This window comes from Oncorhynchus mykiss, chromosome 12 (genome assembly GCF_057628025.1).
Source record: "Oncorhynchus mykiss isolate SJ-2025 chromosome 12, ASM5762802v1, whole genome shotgun sequence".
NCBI lineage: Eukaryota > Metazoa > Chordata > Actinopteri > Salmoniformes > Salmonidae > Oncorhynchus > Oncorhynchus mykiss.
The window spans coordinates 94703098-94721466 of NC_143033.1; the positions used below are offsets into that span (position 1 = coordinate 94703098).

The 18369-nt window shown below is 46.8% G+C and overlaps 2 protein-coding genes across 5 annotated transcripts in view; both read right to left on the reverse strand.

Moving 5' to 3' along the window:
- The window catches only part of LOC110485267 (CREB-binding protein), a 94243-nt gene extending 91456 nt beyond the window's left edge, over window positions 1-2787 (reverse strand). For 3 of the 4 annotated variants that reach the window (XM_090194250.1, XM_090194248.1, XM_090194247.1), the window contains exon 1: window positions 1886-2765. In XM_090194250.1, the coding sequence (XP_090050376.1) occupies window positions 1886-1973 (88 nt within the window). In that variant the 5' untranslated portion in view covers window positions 1974-2765. Of the gene's footprint in view, window positions 1-1885 lie in introns of all 4 variants that reach the window. The other variant, XM_090194249.1, reaches the window with a different exon arrangement.
- A 6071-nt stretch (window positions 2788-8858) lies between these two features.
- The window catches only part of LOC110516720 (adenylate cyclase type 9), an 87625-nt gene continuing 78114 nt past the window's right edge, over window positions 8859-18369 (reverse strand). The window contains exons 3-10 of the mRNA XM_090194257.1: window positions 18194-18304; window positions 17580-17836; window positions 15159-15261; window positions 14152-14366; window positions 12596-12755; window positions 12358-12500; window positions 11966-11989; window positions 8859-11704 (exon numbers count right to left, since the gene is read on the reverse strand). Of these exons, the coding sequence (XP_090050383.1) occupies window positions 8995-11704; window positions 11966-11989; window positions 12358-12500; window positions 12596-12755; window positions 14152-14366; window positions 15159-15261; window positions 17580-17836; window positions 18194-18304 (3723 nt within the window). The 3' untranslated portion in view covers window positions 8859-8994. The remainder of the gene's footprint in view (window positions 11705-11965; window positions 11990-12357; window positions 12501-12595; window positions 12756-14151; window positions 14367-15158; window positions 15262-17579; window positions 17837-18193; window positions 18305-18369) is intronic.

The following is an 18369-nucleotide window of genomic DNA, read 5'->3' on the forward strand; positions in this document are numbered from 1 at the left end:
TTGAACCGAGCCCGACATTAAAAGCACTAATCACTTAGCTCTTGTGCGTGGAGGCAGGGAGTGGTGCAGCTGCCACGGCAACGTCATAGAATGTTTAGCATAAAATATGACTGGTTGTTAAATACCCCTGTTAAACGATATGCTGGCTGCGGCTAGCGATATGAGGCCAGGAGCCAGGGGAAGTTGTGCAGGTTCAAATCACATCAAATTTTATTGGTCACATACACGTTATTGCGGGTGTAGCGAAATGCTTGCGCTTCTAGCTCCGAGAGTGCAGTAACATCTAATAAGAAATATCGAACAATTTATCAACATTTATCCAATAGACAAATCTAAAGTAAGGAATGGAATTAAGAATATATACATATATGGATGAGCGATGTCAGAGCGGCATGGACTAAAATACAGTAGAATAGTATAGAATACAGTATATACATAAGAGAGAAGTAATGCCAGATAGGTAAACAAAGTCACCAGTGTTCCATTTATTAAAGTGGCCAGTCATTTCTGGTCTATGTCTATAGGCAGCAGCCTCTAATGTGCTAGTGATTGCTGTTCAGCAGTATGATGGCCTTGAGATAGCTGGGACCGAGACACTGAAAAACAGCTTTGATGCACCTGTACTGACCTCGCCTTCTGGATGATAGCGGAGTGAACAGACAGTGGCTCGGGTGGTTGTTGTCCTTAATGATCTTTTTGGCCTTCCTGTGACATCGGGTGCTGTAGGTGTCCTGGAGGGCAGGTAGTTTGCCCCCGGTGATGCGTTATGCAGACCGCACCACCTTCTGGAGAGCCTTGCGGTTGCGGGCGTGCAATTGCTGTACCAGGCGGTGATGCAGCCCAACAGAATGCTCCCAATTGTGCATCTGCAAAAGTTGAGGGTTTTAGGTGCCAAGCCAAATTTCTTCAGGATGAGGTTGAAGAGGCTCGGTTGCGCCTTCTTCACCACACTGTCTGTGTGGGTAGTCCATTTCAGTTTGTCAGTGATGTGTACGCCAAGGAACATGAAGCTTTCAACCTTCTCCACTGCGGTCCCATCAATGTGGATAGGGGGGTGCACCACCTGTTGTTTCCTGAGTGTTTGGGTGGGTACAGTGTGGTGGTAGACCCCGAGGTTAGGTTTAGGCTTAATGTTCTCTCTCTGATAAAAACCAACCAAGGCAGCACTGTGGTAGACTATTGTTATTGTCTGGGAGGCTAGGTTTATGAGCACAGGAGACCTGTCCATAAACTTCAAGGGCAGCGTCCAAGTATTTGCTATCGGTTTCACTATATGAACATTTATATAACTTACTTTCAAGTTAATGTTGACACTTCTGTTGTCTGTGCTCATACAATAGTCCTATACCGGTAGGTTAACAAGTGTCTATCAGTGTTGAAATTAACCAAATTAAACAGGTTGCAATTTTCTTTTGAACAGACGCGGCGGCTATATCACAAGTCTCCAACTCACTCCACCACAATGACATTATCCGGAACATAGGGGTGACAAGTTTTTAGAGGCGTAGCTAGTAAACCGAGAAGGAGCGACAGACACATCAGCACATGGTGCAATACCAACACCGCCAGTAGACTGACTTTACTACCAAGGCATATGGGCAAGTCGAGAAGAGAGCAGCGGGGGATTGGCTACTAGAGACGGGTGACTGTAGATTCAGTGACAGTCGGGTGTGACAATTTAATACCACGAGCAACTAGACTGCAAAGCTCGAGAGCTGACATATGAAAGTTCCAAGTGAGGAACATTGTGCACGAGCGAACGCAGTCAACACCAGACAAAACATAAAAGTACCGTTTTCATTATCACTAAAATAACTCATGCACTGTTAGCATATTTTTTTTTATCAATAGACTGACGACCAAATAGGCCCTACTTGGTGCTTACCTGTACCATCTGACGCTGAAAGCGCAGGTGAATTGAGTTTCGGTCGCTTTGCGTTGGGAGGTCCGACGTCCAGCAAATTCTCAGCCATTCTGATCGGTAAGAATGATCACTAAATAATGATGCAAAATGAAATTCGACTCCTTCCAGCTAGTTTTTTTTTAATGGCAACAATCTTCTTTCTTACTCACACCCCACGTATTTAACCAACTAGCTGGCAAGATAGAAAAATGCTTGCACTAGTCAGCCGAGTAGAATGTTTCAAAATAAAGGCAACAGCGCCACGCTTCGCCGCTGACAATCACCCCATGATAATCCAACACCCAACACCCACATAATTATCGTTAATAATTATGGCCAAAAAATATTTCGGTTCACGAAAAATAAATTAAAATAGTAGCAAAAAAAAGTATATAGTGTGGATTCAAGTCCCCTTCTCCATAAATCCCTAGATGGGCATCTTTAAATAAGCGCCTTTTCCTGGTCCAAATGAACAGCCTTAAATTCAATTTTCGCCTCCAATAAAGACAAGAAATTTCCAAAAATATTTTGTATGCGCCGATGTATTTTTCTCGATACTGTCTCTCGATAAATGCATCGTCTCGGAACGGAGATACGGAGAAGCGGCGCTCTCTGAAGGGGAAATCAAATATACGAGGGGCTCTCTAGACGACAAAAACTGATCCAATCCTCGTTTTTTCTCAACAATTCTCTCCGAAGGAATAAAGACTTCGATTTTCTGCAGAATAAAGCCGTTTGAGCACGGTCTAAATGGCTCGTTTCGGTCTAAAAAATAATGCTCTCCCAAAATCCTGATTCTGAGCCGCGTCAAGATGGCGGCTGTTGATTCCTCCGATACAAAAAGTTTTTTTCTTTCTAGCTCGACTGTGGGGGGGGGAGGGGCTGTGCAATCACGCCCTACGCAAACCTATGCCCTGCCGTGCGTCATGTGGACGTACATCAACAAGCCTCTAGGGGTGGAATAACCCAAAAAATGAAGTAGCTGTCAAAGCACTTTCTAACCTAAAGTGTTACAGAACAATGTACAAGTGAGCAGTTATTGTGCAGCCCCCCATATACATTGTGTATCATGCGTCACCAAGTCACCAACGCTCATAAGACCATTTTGGGGCACTTCACCCTTGTCCACTCATCTAGTCAACTACATTTGTATCAATTTAAGGAGCCAAGCAACACAAGTTTACATGTCAATTGTAAATGCATCATCAAAAGTTGTAATAATGGGTAAATATCAAGCAATGCAAACAGAACCATCCAAACAAATCTTTATTCTTCTTTTTTTTACCTTCATTTGCAGACCCCTCCAAAAATGCAGCTAGGCTATAGGCTATATAAAATACAGTGGGAGGGAGGCCAAAGATCTACCAGCCACAACTATACGTAGGCTTATATGAAACAGGGTCTGAAAACAGAAATCTAGCAGTGTGATTTTACCTTGCAGGGTGTTGATGATGTAGCCTGGTCCCAGATCTGTTTGCACTGTCTCGACAACTCCTACGGTCATTGTTTGCTGTTACATTGACCATAGGAGCTGCCAACAGCACAAACCAATCTGAGACCGACCAGGCTACTCATGGGGGAATACCATGGGATCCCTTAGGATGGAGAGATCTGTCGCCTAGGCCCATATAGAAGTAGTGGTGGCAGGAAAATGTCCTTATAGGTCCTTGTCAGTGTCCCATGTGGCTCAGTTGGTTGAGCATGGTGCTTGCAATGGCAAGTTGTGTGTTCGATTCCCATGGGGGACCAGTATGGAAAAAAATGCTCTGGATCAGAGTGTCTGCTAAATTACTCAAATGTAAATTGACTTTGACATACTGAGGTGGAAAGAAATGGACAAGTTCAGGCAGCACACAATCCTAGGCCTACTGGGGTAAGTTAGAGCATCCCTCTCCCACAATCATACAGGTACACAAACATTCGTACAGTGTAGGTACACACACATACTATACATGCAGGCAAACACGACATTTGGACGTAATTGTAACAGTGTTCTAACGTTTATCTAACCTTCCATGTATTCCTCAACCCTTCAACAATGGCACCTGTATAAATAATACAAAATGCATATGTACATACAGAGTGAGTGCTTTGTGCAAAATGTATACATACCGCATACATATTGTACTAGTGAGTATAGAAACAACCCGTCATCAATGTGCACGACAAGACCGGGCAAATGAAAGAGGGGGAAATAAGGCCAAACATACATCTCTATTTGGCATCAAAACTAGTCCCAATGTGCCATTCTGTTAGTTCACACCGTTTCCATCCCATTGTCAATTCATGAAGTCCTTTTTGCAGGAAGGCAAGTTAGTACAAAAAAAACTACGCTTTTTTTGAAGTAGTGAACACAATTCCTTTTTCACACTACTGAGCCCAACCGAGCTGAACTGAACTGGTTCAGTAACACATTCACCACAGTTGCAGTGTGAAATGAAAATAGAGCCATCATCACAGTACGGTTCGGACTGAATTGGGCTCAAGGTTTGAGCTCCAACAACTCTATAAGAGTTAGCCTTAAATTCAACTATTTATTTCCCTTCGCTTTCTAAAGAACACTACTTATCCAGCATCAACACGATAAAACACCAGGAATCCATAGGTTGATAAGCAGAGTTTCTCAAAAGCAATAAGATAAGCTGTAGCTAATATCTGGGTTTTATCTTCCTTTCATGTGTCCAGACCTCAATTATGCAGATTCCCCTTCCTTGGGACATTTAGCAACATAACACTGTGTGATGTTTATGATATAAACTGATTGTTTCCAATATGTCCCTTTATTGTAATCAATGCAATTTGGGTAGGTTACAACAAGGGTTGCACGCTCATAATCGGCAAGAATACATTTGACAATTTGAAAACAATCCCGTTTGTAGATTAATGCACTTAAAATGGGCCTAACCCCATTCAAGCAATTCTACACAGTACAACAATATCCAGTCAAACAAAGCAAAACTACATTTTTGTTATTCCCTGTTTTTAAATCCACATCAGAACAAACAAGTGGCAGCTGTGTACCAAAAAGTACATGAACTGCAATATTGAGTTTCATACTCATATCAGTGATACTAAATGTTGGAAACAATTGCTCAGCAGGTTATGAAGTAGAAAAGGCACATGTCAAATTCATATAAACATTTTAAAGAACTTGGATGAGAAAAATATGTACACATGTAAAAAAGCAACTAAAAAAAAGTGTATTCAAGGAGGTTTGAGAAACAAAACGTGGCAATCTTAATTAAATGATATCAGAGTTGATTTAGAGAGGATTTTCCTATGACTGAAAAGGCACTACTAGCAAACTCTTGCAGTACACACAAGGAACCTGTAGTAAAAACAATTATGGCACTACAAAAGAGAAACTTACGTGCTGAAAGTTGAAAGATGCCCTTAAAACCCAAATGATTGCTGGGACATCCTGAGTATCTCTATCTTTACTAAACTAAAACATGTTGCTTTGGAGTCTTTTACTATGAACATTTACTTCCCAAGTTCTACTCCTAATTCAGAACGCTTTGATATTGTACCTTTGAGGTTTCAAAGTACGTCTGAGGTCACAAATAATATAAGACGTTTCCATCCCCAGTTTTTATGTGAGTAAGGTCATACCGTGATTTTTTTTTAAAATCACGACATCTGTGATGGAAACAGGAAGTTTAGGTACAATTTTATAAATGCCAAAATATCATTTCTTTGTTCAACGGGGTGGGATCTTTCGTGTGTCATTTTTTTATTAATTATGCGAGAAATGGCAATGGAAACGCCTTTAAAGGTAAATATTCATATAATAATCATATCGAAGTAAACCTTGAGTCACGCGATGATAAGCAGTTTATTAGGCTACAGATGAAATAGGCCTAACTTATGAAGAACTTCACAGGGTGATGAAAGTGCACAGTGATCGTGATGCTCCTTTCCAATAAATCTCCAGGGTCTGATTCTGGTGACATGTTGATCGACACTTGATTGCCATTTAAAAAATACACATTTTCTTGCTATTATCCATAATAATCTCATTATGTAGACGAGCCTATCCGCACTGTATCTGTGAGCTGTTGGTTAGAGCGCATGTACCAAGACCAGATTAGGCAAATTTGCTATTTTACTCAACAGTTTTTTTTTTTATAACAAAACTATTGGTAGAGTTGAAAATGCAATGGAAACACACTGAACTTTAGATTTTTATTTGGTACGTGAAAACTTAAGTGAAAAAGTATATTTTGTGTGCACTTCGTCATCATGCACTGATTTTTATCCTCAACAAGTCCGTTTGGTGGAAACACACCCCTGGTGGAAACACACCCCTGGTGGAAACACACCCCTGGTGGAAACACACCACTGGTGGAAACACACCACTGGTGGAAACACACCCCTGGTGGAAACACACCCCTGGTGGAAACACACCCCTGGTGGAAACACACCCCTGGTGGAAACACACCATGGAAACACACCTCTGGTGGAAACACACCCCTGGTGGAAACACACCCCTGGTGGAAACACACCCCTGGTGGAAACACACCCCTGGTGGAAACACACCATGGAAACACACCACTGGTGTAAACACACCCCTGGTGGAAACACACCACTGGTGGAAACACACCCCTGGTGGAAACACACCCCTGGTGGAAACACACCCCTGGTGGAAACACACCACTGGTGGAAACACACCACTGGTGGAAACACACCCCTGGTGGGAACACACCCCTGGTGGGAACACACCCCTGGTGGAAACACACCCCTGGTGGAAACACACCCCTGGTGGAAACACACCCCTGGTGGAAACACACCCCTGGTGGAAACACACCCCTGGTGGAAACACACCCCTGGTGGAAACACACCCCTGGTGGAAACACACCACTGGTGGAAACACACCCCTGGTGGAAACACACCACTGGTGGAAACACACCCCTGGTGGAAACACACCCCTGGTGGAAACACACCCCTGGTGGAAAAATACGCATATTTTCTTCATGTAGATTTTAGAATATTTGCATGAAAATCGGTCGCCAATTGGATGGAAGCCTAGCAGTACCATTACTTGTTTTGTTATTTCCCCCGAGCACCCAAGCCCTTTCACTAAAACAGAGAGAAAGTGACAGGGATGATTAGACTTGCAGTGCATACAGTACATGTATATATATAAAAAGAAAACAACAAGATCTCAACTTCAACAAAACAAACACACAAAACAAATAGGAAAATATGTAGCACTGAACATGCACACTTGACATGTTTATTTGTATATGTTGTTTACATGACACATGTTAGAAACGTCCCTTATTATCCAGGATCTAATTTGGCAGGAATGCTGTAACAAGAGGAATCAGGTGCATTCCCCCTTGCATGTATTTCTAAATAGCCGGACGGTAGAGTAACGGGGGGAGGGCGGGGGGGGGGGGGGGATCAAGTCCTATTTGAGGGTCAATATACCAATCTACCATTCCGTTAAACTGGGTCACTCAACATCTTAACTCAGGTCTGCCACAAGAGACTACTCAAGATTAGCCTGGTCCCAGATCTGTTTGTGCTCTTGCCTATTCCACATGATATGTACATGACGCACATGTAACAATTTTAGCAGATTGTTAACTGTATTGTAAGCAGACCAGCACGTTCAATATAAACTACCTATTAGGAAGCCTACCTAGAAGGGGTGCACTTCAAACCTCAACAACGGTAGCCTAACAACAGATTGCATTCCTGTAAAATACTAGGAAGAGGTTATGGCACATGAACCAACCTGTGGTGCTAAAAGTTAGCTTTATAGACTTGTATAGACTTTATAGACTAATGTGCAGCTGAAGCTAATTAGTGATATGTTAAAGAGTTCAAGTCCTAACTTAAACATTTTCACTTAGTCATGCATTGATGTCAATTGGAGACTTTGACTTAAAACAGACTTAAGTGGGAGTTAGGATTCAGCCCTAATTACTATTACCAAGGTCTAGTTGACGGCTTGAGGCTAGTAAGACAGAGGTCCTTACTTTTAACCAGGGCCAGGAGAAAAGATACCACATCAGCAAGAGGGATTTCATTATGTCTTAATCACACTCCCCACCTTCTTCCCACGGTTTCATCAGTTGCAGAATGACAACTTAACTTAACCTCTCCGCATGAGGCCGTGGATGGCAGTTATTACTGTAGTGTAGCGCACAGACACAAGCACACAGTCAAGCCTTCCGAATGATGTTCTAGATATTGTTGTGGGTTTGTCTGAGAGCGTTGTGCGAGGCCTGTGCTTTTCTTAGACAATTTAAAGTGATTCACTGTGAAAAGACGACTCCATCTTGCTTCCCTTTGTAACCCATCATCCACTCTTCACTGTGGCATTTCTTATTGCTTCGATTCTTGTAAACTCCTTAACTACAGTAATACAAGCAATTTCATAGCTACACAGACCAAAGACAACTATAACAAACTGACAGAAACCAAGCTTTTGCCTTAAAATGTACATAAGGTTCACAGTTTGGTAGTGTAGAAGTCTTTCCCAGTGTTCTTTCCCCTTTATGCTTCTTCTTCGTTCCTCGTCCAGACCAGCTTGGTCTACACATTATTTTGTGCTAAAGGCACTTATTAATCAAGACAGAAAAAAACTAAGGCGAGAAGAAAAAAAGCCAAAAACATACAACAACAAAAAAAGACTAAAGATGTTAGTGAGAATCAAGTAGATCATAGGAGGCTGGGTTTCTATAGCAACATAAGTTCAGTAATAGCGCCCGTCGTACTTTCCCTATCTTCTTATTCACTCTTACTGTGGCCACCAGCTACATCGGTCGTGTTCAGTGGGCATGAACGGGAAGAAAACAGATGTAGTGTCTGAACTTGTTCAATAAGAAACGCTCATTTTCGCATTCAGTTGAAAAAAGATTAACAAAGCTGTGTCCCAATGAGCACGAACCTGGAGAAGAATTGACAACAGAGGAGCCAGAAACCGGTTTCTTACAGTCTGCCATTTAGGTGCTCCCTCCTGTATGCCTTCTCGTCACATACGACTGTTCCATAATAAGCTTCAACTGGCAGGAATGCAAGAAAGGCCGTGCTTAAAGGGCTGAAGGCTAATGCAAAAAACTATCGCAGACATAACAGTCTTAGAGTTTCGTTAGCTCGCCAATAATGTCATCATCGTCCTGCTCCTCTTTCTCTTTTTCCACCTCCTTCCGTGACTCAGTTGCTGTGGCATTCTGAGGGGAGAGAGACTGGAGGGAGGCAGGCGCCACAGGTTTTGGTTGTTGGAGGACGTTTGTTGTAGGAGCTCCAGCTAGACTAGTGGTGGGCAGATTTGGTTGTTGGACGTTGGTTGAAGGAGTTTCACCTTTATAATTGATGGGTGGATTTGGTTGTTGGACGTTGGTTGAAGGAGTTTCACCTTTATAATTGATGGGTGGATTTGGTTGTTGGACGTTGGTTGAAGGAGTTTCACCTTTATAATTGATGGGTGGATTTGGTCGTTGGACATTGGTTGAAGGAGTTTCACCTTTATAATTGATGGGTGGATTTGGTTGTTGGACTGTCAAAAGAGCTCCAGCTAGACTAGTGGCGGGCAGATTTGGTTGTTGGACGCTGGTTGAAGGAGTTTCATCTTTATTAGTGATGGGCAGATTTGGTTGTTGGACGTTGGTTGAAGGAGTTTCACCTTTATAATTGATGGGTGGATTTGGTTGTTGGACTGTCAAAAGAGCTCCAGCTAGACTAGTGGTGGGCAGATTTGGTTGTTGGACGTTGGTTGAAGGAGTTTCACCTTTATAATTGATGGGTGGATTTGGTTGTTGGACGTTGGTTGAAGGAGTTTCACCTTTATAATTGATGGGTGGATTTGGTTGTTGGACTGTCAAAAGAGCTCCAGCTAGACTAGTGGTGGGCAGATTTGGTTGTTGGACTGTCAAAAGAGCTCCAGCTAGACTAGTGGTGGGCAGATTTGGTTGTTGGACTGTCAAAAGAGCTCCAGCTAGACTAGTGGTGGGCAGATTTGGTTGTTGGACTGTCAAAAGAGCTCCAGCTAGACTAGTGGTGGGCAGATTTGGTTGTTGGACTGTCAAAAGAGCTCCAGCTAGACTAGTGGCGGGCAGATTTGGTTGTTGGACTGTCAAAAGAGCTCCAGCTAGACTAGTGGTGGGCAGATTTGGTTGTTGGACTGTCAAAAGAGCTCCAGCTAGACTAGTGGTGGGCAGATTTGGTTGTTGGACTGTCAAAAGAGCTCCAGCTAGACTAGTGGTGGGCAGATTTGGTTGTTGGACTGTCAAAAGAGCTCCAGCTAGACTAGTGGTGGGCAGATTTGGTTGTTGGACTGTCAAAAGAGCTCCAGCTAGACTAGTGGTGGGCAGATTTGGTTGTTGGACTGTCAAAAGAGCTCCATCTAGACTAGTGGTGGGCAGATTTGGTTGTTGGACGTTGGTTGAAGGAGTTTCACCTTTATACTTGGTGGGCAGATTTGGTTGTTGGACTGTCAAAAGAGCTCCAGCTAGACTAGTGGTGGGCAGATTTGGTTGTTGGACGCTGGTTGAAGGAGTTTCATCTTCATTAGTGATGGACTGATTTGGTTGTTTGACTTTCAAAGTAGCTCCAGCTTGACTAGTGATAGGCAGGGAGGCTAGACCAACGTAGGATGATGAGGAGGAGCGTCTGGCTGCGATGGTCTCTGTAGTAGTAGGGCTACAGTAGTATTGTTGCCGACTGTCTGGCCTATCTCCAGCCTCCACCACCCCCCTCTCAGGCCGCAGCAGACCCGTGGACACCCCAGAGCTGAGCGAGGGACTGGTGGTACTGGGTACACCAGAGATGGAGCTAGGCACCATATTAGAGAGCTCATCCGTTGGCGAGCGCCCGATACTCCCGTCCACCTGCACCCGGATCTCTGGCGAGACGGAGAGCAGGTACTGAGGCACGGGGGCGCCGCTGTCCGCACTCTTGGGGAACAGAAAGGTCTTCATTTGACCTTTGCCCTTGACGTTGACTGTGCCGCGGTAGTCGAAGTTGTAGTCCATGGCACTGAGGGCGCAGTAGCTCTCCTCGCTCACCTGCACGCGGCACTCCACGCCCGTAGTGTCCATGCGACTGGCGATGTTCACTGTGTCGCCCCAGATGTCGTAGAGCAGCTTAGTGGTGCCGATCACCCCTGCAGTCAAAGGACCGTGGTTGAAACCGATGCGCAACTTGAACTTGAAGCCCAGCATGTTCTTGTTGAAGTCGTCCACCACGCGCATCATCTCCAGTGCGAAGTCAAACAGCGCCCGTAGGTGGCCGTGAAGGTGCGGCGTCTCGGCGCACTGCTGCGCGTTCAGCCCAGCCGCCGCCATGTACGTGGCACCAATGGTCTTGATCTTCTCGATGTTGTTGAAGGGCGGCTCGCGAAGCAGTTCGTCGAAGTCACCGATGAGCTCGTTGAGCACACGGTAGCACTCCTTGCCGCCCTCGTAACTCTCCTCGTAGAACTCGCTAAAGTTAACGATACTGGCAAAAATCACGCCAACATTACCATGGTTTTTGGAGTAACTCTGAGTCACTTTGAGCTGCTCTGCCACGTGGATGGGGATGATGTTCCTAAGCAACCAATCGGCTTGGTCCCTCATGTTCTGGATCTTGATGCGGTGCTGGTCGGCCTCCACGTTGCCGTGGTAATGGAGGCGGTAGCTGACCTCGAACTCGCGGTTGAGGAACCAGACGAGCAGGAGGAGCAGGAAGAAGGCCACTCCCACCTCGGGGCCCAGCAGGTCCTGGAGGCGGGGCACGGGGTCAGCGGCGGGCTCAGGCTGACCATGTACAACACTGCTGCGGTTACTGTTGTTGGTGGCGTCGCCAGACCTGGAGAGAGAAAGGGAGGGAGAGATGGAGAGAGAAGGGGAAAGAGAGAGGGTGGAGAAACAAGGAAGGAGAGAAGGGAGGGATGGAGAGTTGGAGAATGAGGTAGGGAGGTGGAGATGGAGAGAAATGTAGGCAGGGAGGGAGAGAAGGAAGGAAGGAAGGAAGGAGGGATGGAGAAAGAGAGAGGGAAGGAGTTAAGGAAAGGTGGAGTCAGAGATATATTTATAATCTTAGTTGTATGGCTAACTTCACTCTACTCACCAAAATAACATACTGTTGGCAGAACTGGAAGACAGAGGAGACAAAAACACGAGACACGGTCGGATGAGATTAATCGAGTCCACGACAAATTCAATTACACACAGTGTCAGCACAAAGGAAAAGTCATACTAAATTATGACATTGTGGTAATATTGTATACAATATCCTATCGAACTTCAGTGAGTGCATTGGTAGTGGACTAAATGGGTAATATACAAATTTGAGGGTGGTTACATTTCTCCAGCTCCGTATCCTGTTGTTTACCAAAACAGTGACAGGGAGTCACGTGTTGTTATTGTTTGAACTGCAGATGCCCCTTTAAGGTCCTTTCCGACCAACAAAAAAAGGCCATAAATGTGTTAAAAAATAGAATCCATTGTAATGTGTCTGACCTGCAGGGCGGGCTGAAGAGCAGGGCGAACAGCACCAGTCCCACCACCGTGGCCATGGCCGAGCGCATCCAGCAGCTCAGCTGGCAGAAGTTACAGTACTGGATGATGGCAATGATCACTGCACAGCAGGTGAGCATGGTGAACTGGGAGACACAGATAGAGACGCAGGAAGGAAGCATCGTTAGCATTAGCACACTCTGGAGGAAATGACCAGGGCAAACGAACAGAATACACTCACCTGTATGGAGAGGTGCATGTCACAGGTGACGTGTGAGAAGACGGACACAGCGGGCAGGGACACCAGCACGGCCCCTATCAGGTGACGGGGGACCCAGCCAGAGATGGCCCTCAGCAGTGTTCTAGTGCAGCTCATCACGCTGTCCAGGTAGAAGGCCATCCTGGGAGAGAAGGTTTGCTCAGAGAGGGCTGATAGACAGTACATGTACAGCAATCCAACCCCATTGAAAACAGGCTAATGGCCTCCCCCTTTCCCCATCTTCAAACTTCACCTCCCTTAGTTCTGTCCCTTCCTTTACCAATCCCCCCTCTTCCTCTCCTCCCCAGTTCCAACCCACTCCTCATATCCCTCTCCCCACCCCCTTTCCCCTCTTCCTCTCCTCCCCAGTTCCAACCCACTCCTCATATCCCTCTCCCCACCCCCTTTCCCCCCTCTTCCTCTCCTCCCCAGTTCCAACCCACTCCTCATATCCCTCTCCCCACCCCCTTTCCCCTCTTCCTCTCCTCCCCAGTTCCAACCCACTCCTCATATCCCTCTCCCCACCCCCTTTCCCCCTCTTCCTCTCCTCCCCAGTTCCAACCCACTCCTCATATCCCTCTCCCCACCCCCTTTCCCCCCTCTTCCTCTCCTCCCCAGTTCCAACCCACTCCTCATATCCCTCTCCCCACCCCCTTTCCCCCTCTTCCTCTCCTCCCCAGTTCCAACCCACTCCTCATATCCCTATCCCCACCCCCTTTCCCCCCTCTTCCTCTCCTCCCCAGTTCCAACCCACTCCTCATATCCCTCTCCCCACCCCCTTTCCCCTCTTCCTCTCCTCCCCAGTTCCAACCCACTCCTCATAACCCTCTCCCCACCCCCTTTCCCCCTCTTCCTCTCCTCCCCAGTTCCAACCCACTCCTCATATCCCTCTCCCCACCCCCTTTCCCCTCTTCCTCTCCTCCCCAGTTCCAACCCACTCCTCATATCCCTCTCCCCACCCCCTTTCCCCCCTCTTCCTCTCCTCCCCAGTTCCAACCCACTCCTCATATCCCTCTCCCCACCCCCTTTCCCCTCTTCCTCTCCTCCCCAGTTCCAACCCACTCCTCATATCCCTCTCCCCACCCCCTTTCCCCTCTTCCTCTCCTCCCCAGTTCCAACCCACTCCTCATATCCCTCTCCCCACCCCCTTTCCCCTCTTCCTCTCCTCCCCAGTTCCAACCCACTCCTCATATCCCTCTCCCCACCCCCTTTCCCCTCTCCCCAGTTCCAACCCACTCCTCATATCCCTCTCCCCACCCCCTTTCCCCTCTTCCTCTCCTCCCCAGTTCCAACCCACTCCTCATATCCCTCTCCCCACCCCCTTTCCCCTCTTCCTCTCCTCCCCAGTTCCAACCCACTCCTCATATCCCTCTCCCCACCCCCTTTCCCCTCTTCCTCTCCTCCCCAGTTCCAACCCACTCCTCATATCCCTCTCCCCACCCCCTTTCCCCTCTCCCCTCCTCCTTCCATCCCTCCCAACTTATTCCCCCTTTTTCCTCCTCCTCCCCATCTCTCCTTCTCTCCCTCAACCGTCTTACCGTATAGACAGCACCAGCGCCAGGGCCTCCAGCAGGGTGGCCACGGCAACCAGGGCGAGGGCCGGGGCAGGCAGGGGGGCCCCAGGGAGGGAGAGCAGGGGCCGGAGGAGGCAGGCCAGGGAGAGGGCCAGAAACACTGAGCAACACAGGACCATGTCCAGGAAAGAGCTGAAGGTAGGGCTGGCAAAGGTCTGTACCGCTGCCTGGGTCTCCACCTGGGGACGGGAGGGAATAGATACTTTGACATTTTTCAACAGAAATTGATTGATTTGCTGTCACGATAGCCAACCTCATACACACACAAAGACACACAAGGCTGAGAGCAGCACAGCGTTAGCCGCTGTTAAGTGCCTTACTAAAGGCACAATGGCAATGAATGGTTCCTGGGTCTGGTTGTAGAGTGTAAAGAGATAAAGAGCGGGAGGGTTTGGAAAGGGTAAAGAGAGAGAGCAAAGGTTGTGGGAGAGAAGTCTTAACAAAACATTAATACAATTGTCTCATTGTGATTAAGTAATAAGTATGAAACTGAACTAAACATTATCCAGACGTGAAGTTGAACATGCAGTTCCCCCACTGTACCAGCAGAGGGCATCACAAGCTAAGAGGACATTCCTATCTATGTCCTGCAGTGATTTCCCTGTCTTTGCCGCAGTCTTGACAGGCCATACATAGTGCAGTGCTTACAGGTTACTCAGAGAACACACACACACACACACACACACACACACACACACACACACACACACACACACACACACACACACACACACACACACACACACACACACACACACACACACACACACACAGAGAGAGAGAAAGAGCTAGACAGGCAGGGTGAAACGGATAGGGAGACAGAGGGACAGACAAGGAAAGACAGACCAGGTGTAGTCTAGTAGACAGAGAGGAAGTGAGACATCAGAAAGACAGATAAGAGGAATACAGATAGAGACAGACAGACACACACAGACAGAGAGACAGAGTAACAGACAGGGAGGGATACACACCTCTTCCTGGTAGCTGGTCCTGTAGGCAGACTCCAGGGTTCTGTCCAGGAAGGTGTGGCTCAGCTTGTTGATGGGAGGCTTGAAAAAGTAGTCCTTCATCAGACTGGGAGATGGGCAGATCAACAGATGTCAGTCAGTATAGAGAAGACAGACTTGTAGGGGAGAGGTTACACCAACCTATCATACCACCAGGGCCGTCCGTGTTCATAAGGCACCAAACATTTTGCAATGGAAAATGAAAATGCTTTTCTTACTGGACAAGTCCAGATAGTCCATCGACTATATCATGTCTGTTTTCTTCCATTTGGTGCCGAATGAACATGACCCAGGGGCTTATTCAGTGGGCAGAAGCATAAGGATCACTACAAACAAAATAGCACGGAGCAGATCATACCGCAGTGTGTTGTATATAGGATTGCAAAATTACAGTAACTTTCTCAAAACATTAAAAAAATATTATATACACTGCTCAAAAAAATAAAGGGAACACTAAAATAACACATCCTAGATCTGAATGAAATGAAATATTCTTATTAAATAATTTTTTCTTTACATAGTTGAATGTGCTGACAACAAAATCACACAAAAATTATCAATGGAAATCAAATTTATCAACCCATGGAGGTCTGGATTTGGAGTCACTCTCAAAATTAAAGTGGAAAACCAAACTACAGGCTGATCCAACGTTGATGTAATGTCCTTAAAACAAGTCAAAATGAGGCTCAGTAGTGTGTGTGGCCTCCACGTGCCTGTATGACCTCCCTACAACGCCTGGGCATGCTCCTGATGAGGTGGCGGATGGTCTCCTGAGGGATCTCCTCCCAGACCTGGACTAAAAGCATCCGCCAACTCCTGGACAGTCTGTGGTGCAACGTGGCGTTGGTGGATGGAGCGAGACCTGACGTCCCAGATGTGCTCAATTGGATTCAGGTCTGGGGAACGGGCGGGCCAGTCCATAGCATCAATGCCTTCCTCTTGCAGGAGCTGCTGACACACTCCAGCCATATGACGTCTAGCATTGTCTTGCATTAGGAGGAACCCAGGGCCAACCGCACCAGCATATGGTCTCAAAAGGGGTCTGATGATCTCATCTCGGTACCTAATGGCAGTCAGGCTACCTCTGGCGAGCACATGGAGGGCTGTGCGGCCCCCCAAAGAAATGCCACCCCACACCATGACTGACCCACCACCAAACCGGTCATGCTGGAGGATGTTGCAGGCAGCAGAACGTTCTCCACGGCGTCTCCAGACTCTGTCACATGTGCTCAGTGTGAACCTGCTTTCATCTGTGAAGAGCACAGGGCGCCAGTGGCGAATTTGCCAATCTTGGTGTTCTCTGGAAAATGCCAAACGTCCTGCACGGTGTTGGGCTGTAAGCACAACCCCCACCTGTGGACGTCGGGCCCTCATACCACCCTCATGGAGTCTGTTTCTGACTGTTTGAGCAGACATGCACATTTGTGGCCTGCTGGAGGTCATTTTGCAGGGCTCTGGCAGTGCTCCTCCTGCTCCTCCTTGCACAAAGGCGGAGGTAGCGGTCCTGCTACTGGATTGTTGCCCTCCTACGGCCTCCTCCACGTCTCCTGATGTACTGGCCTGTCTCCTGGTAGCGCCTCCATGCTCTGGACACTACGCTGACAGACACAGCAAACCTTCTTGCCACAGCTCGCATTGATGTGCCATCCTGGATGAGCTGCACTACCTGAGCCACTTGTGTGGGTTGTAGACTCCGTCTCATGCTACCACTAGAGTGAAAGCACCACCAGCATTCAAAAGTGACCAAAACATCAGCCAGGAAGCATAGGAACTGAGAAGTGGTCTGTGGTCACCACCTGCAGAACCACTCCTTTATTGGGGGTGTCTTGCTAATTGCCTATAATTTCCACCTGTTGTCTATTCCATTTGCACAACAGCATGTGAAATGTATTGTCAATCAGTGTTGCTTCCTAAGTGGACAGTTTGATTTCACAGAAGTGTGATTGAGTTGGAGTTACATTGTGTTGTTTAAGTGTTCCCTTTATTTTTTTGAGCAGTTTATATATATATATATATTTCTTTATCCCAGTTGGAGAATTCCCAGAATCAGGGGGAATAAGCAGGAAATCCAGATCCTCCAACCCATATTTCTATAAAACTGGGGATTTTAGGGAAAGGATGGGAATCTCTGTAAGACTAGTTCTATAAAGCACATTGTAAATAGACACACGTTACCAAAACAGACATTGATACCACATGAAAGATACGTGTGGGTCTGCTTCTTACATAACAGTTTTGCCTTCAGCGTTCAGAATCTTATCCTTTGATTCCCTTAGCCTGGTCTCAGATCTATTAGTGCTGTCCTGCCAACTCCCCAAAAAGCTCCACCACAGCCATCAAGCCTGGTTCCAGATCAGTTTGTGTAACATCCATCCATCCCCTCACCTGTCCTCTTTGATAACATCCACAAAGTGAGCGTCGCTCCTCTCTCTGAAGTTCTTGGAGCGCAGGGGGATGAGAGCAGAGTGGTCCATCCCCATGGCCCCTCCACCCCACTTCTTCTCCTTCTCCTGGAGCATCTCACACAGGGACGTCTGGCTGTTGGTCAGGGGCTCCTCCAGCCTGGGGCTCAGCAGACCGTTCAGGGCCTTAGGGCTGCAGCCTACGGGGGCCTGAGAGGGACATTTGAGAGATGAGGTGTCCTGGGGGAGTTGAGAGGAGAGAGGCTAGTGAGAAGCTGTGTGTGTGTGTGTGCGTGCGTGCGTGCTGAAACAGAAAGAGGAGAGTGAGAAGTGTTAGACCTGAGGTCTTGGATAAGAGTGATTAGTGACTTAGTTAGTGAAGCCAAATGAATCAAGACATTTCCGTTTGGCTAGGTTCACGTCATTCCATCATGTATAGTATGGCGATATGAATACTTCAGAAATACAATGTGATAACACTAAGCCTGGTTTAATGAACTGGGGTTGGATTTAAGTGCAGTCAGGTTGGGATGAGTAAAGGTCACGGCCAGGTTCAAAGGTCAAACGTTTACTAGAGTGAGGTAAAGTGAGGCAAACCTTGCTGCTATTGGTCGTGTGATCGTCATGGCAACCGTTCTGCACCGTGCCCTTCTCCAGAACCTGATCCTCCTTTGGAACTACAGCCGCACTGCAGGAGAGACAATGAGACTGGAGAGAAGGAGAGGTATTTGTCTATTTATATCATTTACAGTTTCTTCAATCCTAATATTGAC